General features: G+C 45.1%; 1 protein-coding gene and 1 long non-coding RNA gene across 2 annotated transcripts; one reads left to right on the top strand and one right to left on the bottom strand.

Annotated features, from left to right (window-relative positions):
- Window positions 1-531: 531 nt before the first annotated feature.
- On the bottom strand, window positions 532-5,816 carry LOC142379458 (uncharacterized). Its single transcript, XR_012769722.1, has 5 exons — window positions 3,234-5,816; window positions 2,739-2,841; window positions 2,541-2,656; window positions 1,309-1,420; window positions 532-1,207 (listed from the first exon to the last, which is right to left on the bottom strand). It is a non-coding gene; the product is annotated as an uncharacterized LOC142379458 (long non-coding RNA).
- On the top strand, window positions 5,307-15,107 carry fadd (Fas (tnfrsf6)-associated via death domain). The gene is made up of 2 exons (XM_075464547.1): window positions 5,307-5,702; window positions 14,268-15,107. Exons 1-2 carry the CDS (start codon window positions 5,402-5,404, stop codon window positions 14,543-14,545), a joined length of 579 nt encoding a protein of 192 aa, XP_075320662.1. The 5' UTR covers window positions 5,307-5,401; the 3' UTR covers window positions 14,546-15,107.
- Window positions 15,108-15,342: the final 235 nt, after the last annotated feature.

Raw genomic sequence — 15,342 nt, forward strand, 5'->3', positions numbered from 1 at the left:
ATGGACGATCACATCGGGCTTCTAACATCGAGGCTGGAAGAGCTCACAGAGAGAGTCAGGAGACGAAGGATGGAGCGCAGGCCATACTTCTTCATTTCATGAAGGAAGGAGAGCAGAGCGCCGCAGACAAAGGAGACCACGTGTTAGTTTAACTTCTTAAACACGTGCAGGGGCCCGTTGCACAAAAGTAGGATAAGGGATTAAGCCGGGATATGTTGGCTATCCTGGATCAACTTATCCGTGATCTGGTTGCACAAAAGTGGGATAGAGGGAAGTGGGATATGTTCAGACGTAAGTTGCCATGGAGATTTATTCTGTGAAGCTAGCCTGCTCCAGACCAGGCTAAATTCCAGGATCTATTTAATCTCATTCCTTATCTCAGTCAGCGGTCGCCACATATGGAAACCAATATTTATTCCACTGCCTAGAACATATTGTTAAAACATTTAACTATACCCACTATCATTATTGAAACATTTGTGATCATTAATTGAAATAATTTTAGATAACTGATGATTTTAGATGAACCACTAGATAATTTAGTTTCCCACAGACTACACATAAAGTACATCACCATATAAATATAAATACACATTAGAGAGTACCATGATGTTCCTTTATTGAACAAGGATGAATCAAAGCAAGTAAACCATCAGCTCCTTTCAAAACTGAAGTCACACAGTGCTCTACAAGACAAAAAGCACAGAATCAAAGCATGCAGTTTGAGACAAACTGTTTGCAAAAAATGGGCTATACAAATAAAATTGCCTTGCCTATACAGCACAAAAACCTAACAAAAATTCCTCTGCCATTGCAGGCCCAACTTAAATAAACATGCAATATTAATTAAAATAATTTAACACATATTGGTCTCTGACCAGCCGACCACAGTCGTCATCCGGGAAGATGGCAGGATTGTCCCAGTCTATGAGAGCTGGCACTCTGGGGGCCCTCTCCTTTCTCAGGCAGGCCACATTGTGGAGGACAGCACAGGCCACAATGATATCACATGCCCTGTCTGGGCTGACTCTCAGGTGGGTCAGACACAGAAAGCGTGCCTTCAGTAGGCCAAATGTCATTTCGATCCGGGCCCTTGTTCTGGCTTGGGCGTATTCCAGTTGTGCCTCCAGAGGGTCTGCAAATGGAGTGAGCAGAAAAGGCTGGCAGGCATACCCTCTGTCACCCAGCAATACACCCAGGAATTCACCTGTGAATACAAAATGTTACCATCACAACCTCATAAGTAGTGACATTCTTAACACAGCCATTGTGTTAAAAGTGGTTATCAATAGAGGTTCTGTGGCTCACCTTGTGATGGGCGCCGATAGATCTCTGAGTTCCGAAACACTCAGGAGTCGTGGACCGAGCCGGGCCACTTTGCCACAACATTACTGATCAAATAGTTAGCATTGCAGACCATCTGAAATGATAAGATGTTAAACCAATTAATGCACATCACAGGCAATGTACAGTGTTCATTAATTAAAGGGACACTATGTAATTTCTTCCCCCATCTATTGGTGCAATTTTATTTTGCAAAGTTGAATGAATTTGCTCTCTAGCGCCTCACGTTTTCAAATGTGCGCTGCAACTTCTTGAACTACGGCAAGTGGAATGTGTCAAGATTCAAAAAGCTATAGCTTCAGACTCAAGGTCCATACAAACAAAAAGAAATCAAGACACACAGTACAAAGGATTACATAACACACATACAACAACACTATAAATACAGATGACAGATAACATGTCAGATAACATAACATCTCCTTTGGTGTGCAAGCAATGCAATTAGTCCTATTCCGGGAGTTACCGGAAGTGACGTCGACGCAGCCTTAGCATTAGCCTGCGTTAGCAATAGGAGCATTAGCAGCGGTAAATAAACTCCCGGTAAACTTACAAACTTTCTAATGCCTCGTTTTGTGAATTAAGAGCATATGTGTACTACGGCAGAAGTTTGGTAACAATCAGTGCATTATTACTGGGATCATTTACGAGATAAAATCTATTTAGCATTTTTTTTTTTTTAAACTTTATTAGTAAATCAACAAAATAACAGTTTACAAATGTGAGCATAACGCCAAAAAGAAGATATCCAGGGGGAGCATAGGAATAATAATAAAAAGAAGAAGATGATGCACTTACAAAAAGAAAGCTAATGACCACAAAGACATATGTGCCAAGGAATAAAATCTATTTAGCATTAGTGGCTGTAATAAGCCATTTGGCGGAAATGACGTCACAATGACGCCATTTCTGCTTGTAGACCTGGTGGGGAAATCGCGATTCGAAGTGCTTTATGTCCCTCTCGGCACTTCGTCATTTTTCATAGACCGGAAGGACATGGCAGCCTCCATAGAGCTTACCTGCTCTATGTAGATACAGACAAGTTATTCTTCACTCAGGAGGATAAGTGAGATTTTTGACAGAGATCATTTTACACCAATGAGGACTAACTTATGAATGATTATGTTGATTTGAGCTAATAAATGACTTAATTTATTACATAGTGTCCCTTTAACTTTATCAAAAGTCATGTTCACCTGTACATTGATGCTGTGGAAGTTTTTCCTCTTCACAAAATCCCCCTCATGGCCACCTGAGGGGGGTTTTATTTTGATGTGTGTGCAGTCCACTGCACCAATGACATTGGGGAAACCTGTAATACGATGCAATGAGTATCTTACTCTGAATGTTAAAATTGTAATTGTAACTGTAATTTAAAAAAAAAAAATTCTTACCTGCAATCCTATAGAACTCCTCCTTGATGTCACAGAGTCTTCTATGCCCAGGGAAGGAGATGAAGATGCTTGCAAGTCCTTTAATTGCGTTTTTTTTTCACTGCTAAAACAGTACAGGCATTGTGTGGGCAGGCACATTCTTAATAAAAAGTTGCTACCATGTCCATTTTGGTTGCTTGCTTGCGCTTGACTCAGAGCGCGGATCTCGAAAACACATGAGAAGCTATACAGAATCATACGCGGCGGACAGCACAGCTTTATGCCAATTACGCACACAGGCTCCACACGCATCGCGTCTGCAATCATAACTCATCAGGGGAAATCACATTTTGCCAATATTTTAGAGACCCCCCAACATTTCCCAAATCATGTTTTCGGGGGGGTCTCATGTCAGTTTCAGGGGGTCTCGGATCCCCCGAGTCCCCCGTAGTTCGAACACTGCCTAATTGTGATAATTTCAGTGGAGTGGTGAGTGTGTATTTGTGCACTACTTACGCATTCAGGCGGTCAGCAATGGTTTGCCACGCTTGCTCCCTTTGTTTTTTAACTGTGGCAGTATTTCCTTTTTGTTTTATTTTCTCCGTCACCTCTTCATATGCTTCCATTAATAATTATTGCTCCGCTGGGGAGAAACACGCCGCCCTTGTTGCCATGGTGAATCAGTGAATCTATGATCGATCGTGGGGTCTATTTAAGAAAGCCGTGTGCAGCACTTATCCGGGATCGGTTTCACCTGGCTTAATGAGTCCGTGTCTGCTCATCCTGGATTGGCCTTTGTGCAACCAACTAAGCCCGGGCGCCCATGTTTTGGATTCCTTGAACCTGGCTTAGTAACTCATCCTGGATGTCTAAATCCTACTTTTGTGCAACGGGCCCCAGGTTGTGTCCGTGTCGTATGAGTAAACATTTCAGCCGTGACAACATGACATGGGGCGGAGCTACCGACCACCAAACACCTCCGTCAGATGTGTTCCTATAGAACCCAGAACAGACCCAGCTGAGGAGAAGGAGCTAAAATGGTTCCTGTATGTGCGAATGCCGGAAAAAACGGCCCCGTTCCTGAAAAGGTTGTTAGAACTGCCAAAGATTCCTACAGTGCGAATATGGCTTTAGACCACAATAATGTCACATGTACATAATGTCATTTGAGAAATTAAACGGGGATCACCTGAGCCATCCCTATGTCAGGTTTTTGGGGTTGAGGGTGAAGGTGGGGAAGGTAGGACACAAATGCGGACTTTCAAAGATAACTGAATTTAATTTCACAAAAACAAAAATAACAAAGTTCAAACTAAAAGCGCGGCTGAGCCGGATTCAAAAACAAAAGATTTTCATGGCATGGAATAATTAAATACTTAGCTTAAAACGAGGAACAAGGGTACAACGGATAACAAGGCGGGCAGGTCAGGTTGGGACAACAGACAGGTCATGAATCACTAACAAAGAACCACCAAACAGACAGGGGAGACAACAGACTAAATAGAGGGCTGGGAGTAATTGGAGAGTGAGTGCAGCTGGAGACAATGACAGACAGGTGAGGGGAATAAACTAATTACCTGAGTGAGGGAAGTGAGGAGAAAAACAATGGCAAAACTAAAAACTCAAAACCAAGACATGAACTGAACTGAACACAAAAAAGTAACTTAAAACATGATATTAATCGGCGTGACACCCTAACTATAAGCTTTAAAAAAAAAAGGAAAGTTTTAAGCCTGGTCTTAAAAGTGGAAAGGATGTCTGCTTCTCGGACATCAGTCTTAGTATCTAATCACTCTGTCCTTACTACCTTTTTTGTCAACTATACAAAGGATGTTGTAGAGTTTTTTCGAAAAAACTTTGTTTTCTAATTTATTGGTTGGTATTGGTGCATCATCATCCCACCACGTATGAATAAAGTGCCCTTGTGGTAACAACAGTGCACGGTCCAAGCAGCACGCTTTCTGAATGTGCTGTCTGAAGTTAAGACTGCTTAAAAACTCACAGGTGAGGGGACACCCTTATGGAAGTTTTTATGTGCCATCTGGAGAGTTTGTATACGAATTTCTAATATCGAATTTTTACAGCATCAAAACCAGACTTCGAATTTGAAAAACCAACAGTGGAAAAAAATACAACTTCAAAAAATTCAGTGGAAAAAGAACCAGACTCAACATCCGGGTAAACAGGGAGAAGCAATCGATCCCTGTCTCAATTCATCAGATCGGCTCAATAGATATTGAGTAATATCTATTACTCAATTTTATTAACACAAATGCCAAATAAAGTAAACTCACTCACCGAAGCACCATCACCCGCGTTGATGGACATGGCTGATCTGTCCAATGGAGCGGAACTTGATTGGCTGCCGTTGGTTGAATTGAGACAGAGATCGATTGCTTCTCCCTGTTTACCCCGATGTTGAGTCTGGTTCTTTTTCCACTGAATTTTTTGAAGTTGAATTTTTTTCCACTGAATTTTTTTTTTTTCCACTGTTGGTTTTTCAAATTCAAAGTCTGATTTTGATGCTGTAAAAAATCGATATTAGAAATTCATATTCAAACTCTGATGGCACAGAAAAACTTCCATACACCCTGCAGACCAAAGGGCGGAAGTGAAAGTAAAAGGGAAGTGTGTTTTTATTGAACATCGTTAGCGTCTCAGTGGATGTTTGCTCGGTATGAGCCATGAGCGCCCAGCAGTTTAACGCTGTTCTGTTGGACATTTCTACTCAGCTGAACGCTGATAATCTGGACAAAATCAAGTTCCTGGTTCGAGGGGTGATCGGGAAAAGAGAGCTAGAAAAGATCGAAAGTGGGCTCAAACTGTTTCTGGCTCTGACGGAGAGAGGCAAATTAGCCGCCGACGACACGGACTATTTGTCTGACCTTCTCAGACAAATTCAACGGCACGATCTTTCGGATAAATTACAGCGCTTTGGAAGCCAGTTTGGACCTGTCGACAATGACCTGGACGACACGGAGAAAGGTAACAGCCTAACTGAGACTGCGGTCAAATGAGCCGCCGTTCCGTTCGTCTTCGCGTAGTCAAGCCAGCCGTTCAAACATTTTATCTGCGCCCGTAACATGGAGCTTACGGAAATGCTCCAAGTCCACTGAGAAAGATAGTGCTAGTTTAGTTTCCGATTTTCAAAATAAGAGGGTAGAAGCAATAAATCAAGCGCGCGCGTGTGTGTGTATGCACATGTGCCCTCTTTTTAACCGAAAACGCTGTAATATTCCATTTTTACTGGACTGTAAGATAACTTTCGTCCATAAGTTTTCACAATTGTGTTTGAGGCTTAATTAATCCAAAATGATACAGTAAAAATGATTTGATAATGACTGAATATGTCAGGATGATTTTGGAGTCAAACCATTATCAGTACTTATAGACGAAATTTATATCAAAGTCCAGTAAAAATGGAATATTACACAATTTTTGGGGTAAAAAAAAAAAGGGACACACGCTTGATTTATTGCCTTTATCGTCTCCTTTTGAAAACCGGAAGTAATTTTACGTGGTTCTAAACTAGCGCTAGCTTTCTCATTGGACTTGGAGCATTTCCCGTAAGCTCCATGGTACTGGCGCAGATAAAATGTTTGTGCGGCTGCCTTGACTACGCGAAGACGAACGGCGGCTCATTTGACCGCAGTTAACTGAGGGCCCACTTCAGACAGCAGCCTAAAATTCTCTTTGCGTTCCTCGTTTTTCTTTCAACTTAAAACTATTAAATCGAACTAGAACCACATAAGTAGTCACAGAAAATAAGTATACAATGTTAAGCGGAAGCTCATGTCCAGTAAATTCTTAAACCACGTTCTATAAGCGTGGAAACAGCAGCTGGAAATGCTTCTGAGCACCAGGTAGGTATGTAGAATGATTCTTTAAAACCCGACTTCTACTCCCTGTTTTGTTATCTTTATTTTTCACATGGAAATCCTGTGACGAAAGACTGAATATGTTGATGAAGATTCTCAGTCATCCAGGTCATGGTAATCATAAGAGCTGGAATAAGGGCAGCTGAACTTCTTCTTCTTCGGTCTTGAAGACGTTTTAGCTGTCATCCAAAAGGCTTCTTCAGTTCTGAACTGTATGGTGGGTCCAGTAGCTACGGAGCCCCTAAAGGGACATGGAGGGATTTTATTTATTTTATTTTATTTATTTATTTATTTATTTTTTGCGAGATCTCGCAAAAGTTTTTTCCCACGTCAGTGAACCGGAAGTAAAATAGACACAGCGATGGAGGAGCCTACCCATCATCCGTGGGAGAAGTTTATTGATTTCTATTTTAGTATTGGCCTAACATATAAAGACATCAAATCCATTCTTGCACGTAGACATGGCTTTGACATAAGTGAGAGACATCTGAAAAGAAAACTCAGGGCGAGGGGGCTTTCTCGTCGTAATGGGTACTGTGATCTTGCGGTCCTGGTTGAATACTTCCGGTTCACTGATGTGGGAAAAAAACTTTTGCGAGATCTCGCAAAAAAAAAAAATCAGCTGATAAGCAGATCAGTGAGCTGTCACCTTACCGTGGTGGGGGGGTTTGCGTGCCCCAATGAGTCTGGGAGCTATGTTGTCTGGGGCTTTAAGCCCCTGGTAGGGTCACCCATGGCAAACAGATCCTAGATGAGGGACCAGACAAAGAACAGCTCACAAAACCCCTATGATGAACACTATGTTTGGACACCGTGTTCCCTTGCCCGGACGCGGGTCACCGGGGCCCCCCCCTGGAGCCAGGCCCAGGGGTGGGGCCCGCCGGCGAGCGCCTGGTGGCCGGGTCTGTGCCCGTGGGGCTCGGTCGGGCACAGCCCGAAGAAAGGACATGGATCCCCCTTCCGACAGGCTCACCACCCGTGGGAGGGGCCATGGGGGTCGGGTGCAGTGTGAGCTGGGTGGCAGCCGAAGGCGGGGACCTTGGCGGTCTGATCCTCGGCTACTGAAGCTGGCTCTTGGGACGTGGAACGTCACCTCTCTGCTGGGGAAGGAGCCTGAGCTGGTGCGCGAGGCTGAGCGGTTCCGGCTAGATATAGTCGGACTCACCTCGACACATGGCTTTGGCTCCGGAACCAGCCTCCTCGAGAGGGGTTGGACTCTCTTCCACTCTGGAGTTGCCCGCGGTGAGAGGCGTAGAGCAGGTGTGGGCATACTTATTGCCCCCCGGCTGTGCGCCTGTACATTGGGGTTCACCCCGGTAGACGAGAGGGTAGCCTCCCTCCGCCTTAGGGTGGGGGGACGGGTCCTGACCGTTGTTTGTGCTTATGCACCGAACGGCAGTTCAGAGTACCCACCCTTTTTGGAGTCCCTGGAGGAGGCACTGGAGAGTGCTCCTCCGGGAGACTCCCTCGTCCTGCTGGGAGACTTCAATGCTCACGTGGGCAATGACAGTGAGACCTGGAGGGGCGTGATTGGGAGGAACGGCCCCCCCGATCTGAATCAGTGGTGTTTTGTTGTTGGACTTCTGTGCTCGTCACGGACTGTCCATAACGAACTCCATGTTCAGGCATAAGGGTGTCCATATGTGCACTTGGCACCAGGACACCCTAGGCCGCAGCTCGATGATCGACTTTGTGGTTGTATCGTCTGACTTGCGGCCGTATGTCCTGGACACTCGGGTGAAGAGAGGGGGCGGAGCTGTCAACTGATCACCACCTGGTGGTGAGTTGGCTCCGCTGGTGGGGGAGGAAGCCAGTCAGACCTGGCAGGCCCAAACGTATTGTGAGGGTCTGTTGGGAACGGCTGGCGGAATCCCCTGTAAGGAGGAGTTTCAACTCCCACCTCCGGCAGAGCTTCAACCATGTCCCGAGGGAGGTGGGGGACATTGAGCCCGAATGGGCCATGTTCCGGGCCTCCATTGTTGAGGCGGCCGACCGGAGCTGTGGCCGTAAGGTGGTCGGTGCCTGTCGTGGCGGCAATCCCCGAACCCGCTGGTGGACACCAGTGGTGAGGGAAGCCGTCAAGCTGAAGAAGGAGTCCTATCGGGCCTTTTTGGCCAGTGGGACTCTGGAAGCAGCTGATGGGTACCGACAGGCCAAGCGGAACGCGGCCTCGGCGGTTGCTGAGGCAAAAACTCGGGCTTGGGAGGAGTTCGGGGAGGCCATGGAGAACGACTTCCGGACGGCCTCGAGGAGATTCTGGTCCGCCATCCGGCGGCTCAGGGGGGGGAAGCGGTGCACCGTCAACACCGTGTATGGTGAGGGCGGGGCTCTGCTGACTTCTACTAGGGACGTCGTGAGTCGGTGGGGGGAATACTTCGAGGGCCTCCTCAATCCTACCGACACGCCTTCAGATGAGGAAGCAGAGTTGGGGAGCTCGGACGTGGGACCTCCCATCTCTGGGGCTGAGGTCGCCGAGGTGGTCAAAAAACTCCTCGGTGGCAAGGCCCCGGGGGTGGATGAGGTCCGTCCTGAGTTCCTCAAGGCTCTGGATGTTGTGGGGCTGTCTTGGTTGACACGCCTCTGCAGCATCGCGTGGACATCGGGGGCAGTGCCTCTGGACTGGCAGATTGGGGTGGTGGTCCCCCTCTTTAAAAAGGGGGACCGGAGGGTGTGTTCCAACTATAGGGGGATCACACTCCTCAGCCTCCCTGGTAAGGTCTTTTCGGGGGTACTGGAGAGGAGGATCCGACGGATAGTCGAATCTCGGATTCAGGAGGTGCAGTGTGGTTTTCGTCCTGGCCGTGGAACAGTGGACCAGCTCTATACCCTCCGCAGGATCCTGGAGGGTGCATGGGAGTTCGCCCAACCGGTCTACATGTGTTTTGTGGACTTGGAGAAGGCGTTCGACCGTGTCCCTCGGGGACTCTTGTGGGGGGTGCTCCGGGAGTATGGAGTGCCGGACTCCTTGATACAGGCTGTTCGGTCCCTGTATGACCGGTGTCAGAGTTTGGTCCGCATTGCCGGCAGTAAGTCGGACATGTTTCCTGTGAGGGTTGGACTCCGTCAGGGCTGCCCTTTGTCACCGATTCTGTTCATAATTTTTATGGACAGAATTTCTAGGTGCATCCAGGTCGTTGAGGGGGTCCGGTTTGGCGACCTCAGAATCGGGTCTCTGCTTTTTGCGGACGATTTGGTTCTGTTGGCGTCGTCAGGCTGTGACCTTCAGCTCTCACTGGAGCAGTTTGCAGCCGAGTGTGAAGCGGCTGGGATGAGAATCAGCACCTCCAAATCTGAGACCATGGTCCTCGGCCGGAAAAGGGTGGAATGCTCTCTCCGGGTCGGGAATGAGATCCTTCCCCAAGTGGAGGAGTTCAAGTATCTCGGGGTCTTGTTCACGAGTGAGGGACGAATGGAGCAGGAGATTGACAGACGGATCGGTGCGGCGTCTGCAGTGATGCGGGCTCTGCACCGGCCCGTCGTGGTGAAGAAGGAGCTGAGCCAGAAGGCGAAGCTCTCGATTTACCGGTCAATCTATGTTCCTATCCTCACCTATGGTCACGAGCTGTGGGTAGTGACCGAAAGAACGAGATCGCGAATACAAGCGGCCGAAATGAGTTTCCTCCGCAGGGTGTCTGGGCTCTCCCTTAGAGATAGGGTGAGAAGCTCGGTCATCCGGGAGGGGCTCGGAGTAGAACCGCTGCTCCTCCGCATCGAGAGGAGTCAGATGAGGTGGCTCGGGCATCTAGTGAGAATGCCTCCTGGACGCCTCCCCGGTGAGGTGTTCCGGGCCCGTCCCACTGGGAGGAGGCCCCGGGGAAGACCCAGGACACATTGGAGAGACTATGTTTCTCGGCTGGCCTGGGAACGCCTCGGGGTCCCCCCGGAAGAGCTGGAGGAAGTGGCCGGGGACAGGGACGTCTGGGTCTCTTTGCTCAAGCTGCTGCCCCCGCGACCCGATCCCCGGACCAGCGGAAGATGATGGATGGATGGATGGAGCAGAGGGTCCTTACGGTGCTGCATAGGTGCTGGCAAGGTGATATCTGAGACCAACTCCTCTGTTCAAAGATGGTTTTTCCAGTTTAACACATGGCTTCCTTGAGTCCTCTCTCAAGCCATCTGTCTTCTCTGTTCAGAATCTGTTCAGTACAGTTCCCCTGGGGAAGGACAGTTATCAGAACGAAATTCGAGGAGGACCATTCTTTGAACTGCGTTCTTTGAACTGCTCTGTCCGAATGCGGCTAATGACTCAACATGCAGATTGGTTCAGTGGCACATGTGATGTAACACCCTCTGCTTATCAGCTGATACTCCCCACCATCCAGTTCAGAACTGAAGAAGCCTTTAGGATGAGAGGTGAAACGTCTTCAATATTCAAGAAGTCCAGTTGCTTTTATTCAAGCTCTTATGAAAGACCGTATAGTTGCTGCAGCGTCTGTGTCAGTCAAATCCACACAACTTTGGAGCACCCGGGGCCCTCAGAGATGCTCATTGGTGATATCATCTACACACTATAGCCGCTTTCGGACAGACAGTTCTAAGGAAGTAGTTATCAGAACTACCCTCCTCGAATTTCGTTCTGATAACTGTCCTTCCCCAGCGGAACTGTTTCAGTCTGCATTCGCACATGAGTCGGGACCTGATAGGGACTGATGCGCCGCGCGCAGCCGTCTGCTTCAGTGACGTGTTAGCCGTTTAGCTACATTCAAACACAAAACAAAACGGTAAAAGTAAGGAGAGTAGAAAAAACACCACCAAGAAGCTAATATGGAGAGCGGGGAGGCCACTGTGTTTATGGTCTGCATGATGGTGATATTAATCATGGACAATCACATCAGGTGTCTAATATCGAGGCTGGAAGAGCTCACAGAGAGAGTCAGGAGATACTTTTTTATTTCATGAAGGAAGAAAGGAGAGCAGAGCGCTGCAGACTAATGAGACCAGTGTAAGTTTAACTTATTAAACACCCGCCGGTTGTGTCTGTGTCATATGAGGAGACATTTCAGCCGTGATAGCATGACATGGGGCGTAGCTACCGACCACCACACACCTCCGTTAGATTAGTTCTATAGAACTATGAAAAGACCCGACCTCGGAGAAGGAGCTAAATAGTTATAGGAACTAAGGGAGAAAGCCCCGAGTTCCTGTATGTCCGAACACGGGAGAAAACGGCCCCGCGGATTAAAAGGTTATTAGAACTGCCAAAGGTTCCTACAGTCCGAAAGCGGCTTATGTAGGGCCCCCGGGGGTTGAAGCCTTTAAGTGGAAGTATATTAAACAGTAATTTTATTTTTCTATCATTTTTATTTGATATTATAAAACCAACAAACATTGATGTGATCTTACAAAATTCAGTTAAAGGCGCGGTAGGGGATCTTTTTCTGGAACATTTTTTTACATATTGCTTGAAATACTCTTCACACCCCCATTGCAACCAATTAATTAAAAGTTTTGACACAAATATGAAAAGTTTTAGTGGCCTCTAGAACGTACAATCTAGGAAAAACAGTATCCAATCATTGTGAACGGACCGTTCACAATGATTGGATACTGATGCCGTCTATCAAACTGCAATCTGCCCCCCCCCGCCCTCCCTCCTTCCCCCTGTGCGCGTACCCTGCTCCGTGAACGGATTACGCGTCCAGAAGCTTGGCAGGAAGCTAAACTAGAGCCAGCTTGGCTAGCACCTAGCATTATTAAACGTATAGTTAGCATATACTAAATACTAAATACGGCAACGATCGATGCTTGCTGTCAGAACAGCGCTCGTGCACCTTCGTGCTCGTGCACGTTCATGTACTCTAGAGGCGTGCCTTCGGGGGGAAAGTGAAGAAAAGGGTTGGGACTTTTTACCTGTGTATTTTCAAAATGCAGCTTCGCTGGACTCAAAATCCAGGATCTCCTACCCTACCTTTAAGTCACTTCTACTCTATCAGCTCCACTTGGTGATTTCACAGGACAGGCCTCAAGTCCCCACCAATATACTGACCTCTGAGTCGGTGATAACGGGGAGTTTTTAGAAAACCCAACCCACGATGTGTAAAGAAAACACATCTGTCTGAATGTGCCACAACATGCACACGGTGGCAGAATTCTCTGACAAATGCTTGCAGTCTAACTGCGACAGATCTACTTCAAGGAGAGGTGCAAACTTTCAAGCCAGGACAGAGGGCATGCTTGACAAGGCTTTGTGTTTTCTATACAGTCTGTTTTTAAGAAAGCTGTGACTAATAAAAATGTTCATTTAAAACAAGAAGCAAGGATTTGCTAATAATTTAGATCCTATTAAATTAAATCTTTAATTTAATTTATTTAAAAAAAAAATTAGATTAAAAGATTAAAAAAATGTAATCTTTAATTTAAGGGCACTTTGAATTATCTTGTACCTGTACGAATTGTGCTCTATAAATAAAATTGCCTTGCCTTAAATTGAATAGCTAATAGTACAAAGACAACGTATCGCACTGTGACGTCATTGTTTCAACACTCAGTGAAATACTGTGGGCAGGTAGTTCGGAAAATTAGAATAAAAGTCAAAGAGTTTAGTTTCACGGCCTGTGGTACAAAGTATCAATGAAATGATATTGAATAACTATGATCTTCAGGCTCTCTGGTATGATTCGAATAAAAACAAACAAGATTGTGAGGATCTGTTATCATGGTTACCATGATAGAGCAAAAAGGTCCCTGTAAAAACTGTTGACTCACTGAGGGAGCAATAATAAGAAACATTTATTTTTCATTACCACAGTAACATGTCTCCTCTCCTCAGTGAGTGTGCTGTCATTTTCAATAGGATTTGAATGGTTTGCTCTTTACTTTTTACCCACTGATGCTTTTTTAAAATCTAGTTTGTATTTGCGCTCAAAGCCTTTTTAAAATGTATTTATATAGTGTCAATTCACATCAAAAGTTCAATGCAAGTCCAGTTCAACCCAGTTCACTGTCATCCTGTTATAGTTTAATTTCTCTCCAATAAGTGAAATCCAATTATAATCTATCCATAAACACAGTGTTGTTGTCCACACTGTTACGCAGCAAATACATCGCTAATGTATATTTACTGTTCCCTTCCACTGTCCCCTTTATATAGTGTTTAATGGTGCTGCACTGCTGCTGTAGCCCTAATTTCCCAGAGGGAACCTCCCGAGGGATCAATAAAGTTCTATCTATCTATAACACCTGTGCCACAACCACTGTATATAGTTTTTTAATATAAATTAAATACATTTTTAGCTGTCCTATCTGTTTGGATCAGAATCTCTTTATTTGCCAAATGTACAACGTACACAGGAATTTGACCGGATGTAACAGCGCCACAGAACATTAAATAAAAGTTGACATAGCAGGACAAGTAAAAAAGAAGTTGTGCTTTTAAAAAAATTATATATATTGCTGCAAATATCCACACATTACACAAGATGGCCGCAGGCACGGCCGTGAAGTCTGACGTCAGTCAAGTTTCATTCAATTTATTCAAGATTCTTTCAATATATTTTATATATAGAGTTTTATTCCATATATTCAAAGATTAATTTACTGAACGACATGCCATAGTATATATATATTTATGTATATATTTATATATATATATATTATGAATCAAATGTTTTAAAATTGTCTCAGAAAATGTGGAATTTTGTGCCTTAATTCTTAATTCCTGTTTCTCCCTCAGCCAAACTGGACAATGCAACGGAGGTGATTGCAGCGAATTTGGGAAAGAACTGGCGCAAACTGGGCCGCAAGCTACATGTGAGCGATGTCAAGCTTGAATCCATCTCCAAAAGACATCCTACGGATCTAGAGGAAACGGCAGTGGAGCTATTAAAGGAGTGGAGAAAAAGTCGAGGAGCTGGGGCTCAAACAGAAGAGCTGATAAATGCTCTGAGGCTCTGTCAGTTCAATCTGACTGCTGACAAAGTGGAGGAAAGACTAAAAAATTTGAGCTATTGATACAGATTTCCAAATCAGATTAGACTGAGAATAATCATGAAAATAAAAATCACAGCTGCAATGTTATTAAATCACCAATCAAGAAGGTTATTCATAGCTGTAGCCTACATGATGATGCAGAAAATCGTCTTGGTTGTGCTGAAGAAATGACTGCAATAAAACATGCACCTTGAAACTCCTGCATGTCAGCTAATGATCACCATGATTCATGATTTAATCTAAAATATGTTTTTGCCTGTACTTGTACTTTAAACATTATTAGAAACGTATTTGTTTTAAAGTCTCCATTAAAATCCAAATAAGTATTTTTATGTGAAGCTGACTTGCTTTTTTATATCAAACTTGTATGATTTTAAAAAAGTAGTATTGGGGGTATTCGCAATTGTATTTTTAAGTTTATAATGTTGATGTGTCGCCCTGTGCTTGGGGGTGTATACTATGGATGTCCCGATCAGGTTTTTGTTGCCTCCGAGTCATTTGATTTTGAGTATCTGCCGATACCGAGTCCCGATCCGATACTTCTACAGTACATTAAAAAAATGAAGAATGGCGAAGAAAAAGATCCAGGATGTCCCTGATGTTTCATTTTACTCATTTATTTAATCATTTAACACTTATAAACAGAGCACTTCTGTGAGGTCGCTTGAACAAAAAAAGTAATCAAGTAATAAACAAATTCTTCACATTGTAGTTTAGTGCAACAATGTCTAATGTAAAAACAAGCAGCTCAACTTGAAATACCTGCAGGCATGTAAACAAATAAGCAAATAAAAGTGCCACAGTGTTATAAAGTATGC

This window comes from Odontesthes bonariensis, chromosome 1 (genome assembly GCF_027942865.1).
Source record: "Odontesthes bonariensis isolate fOdoBon6 chromosome 1, fOdoBon6.hap1, whole genome shotgun sequence".
In the NCBI taxonomy this organism is placed as follows: Eukaryota; Metazoa; Chordata; class Actinopteri; order Atheriniformes; family Atherinopsidae; genus Odontesthes; species Odontesthes bonariensis.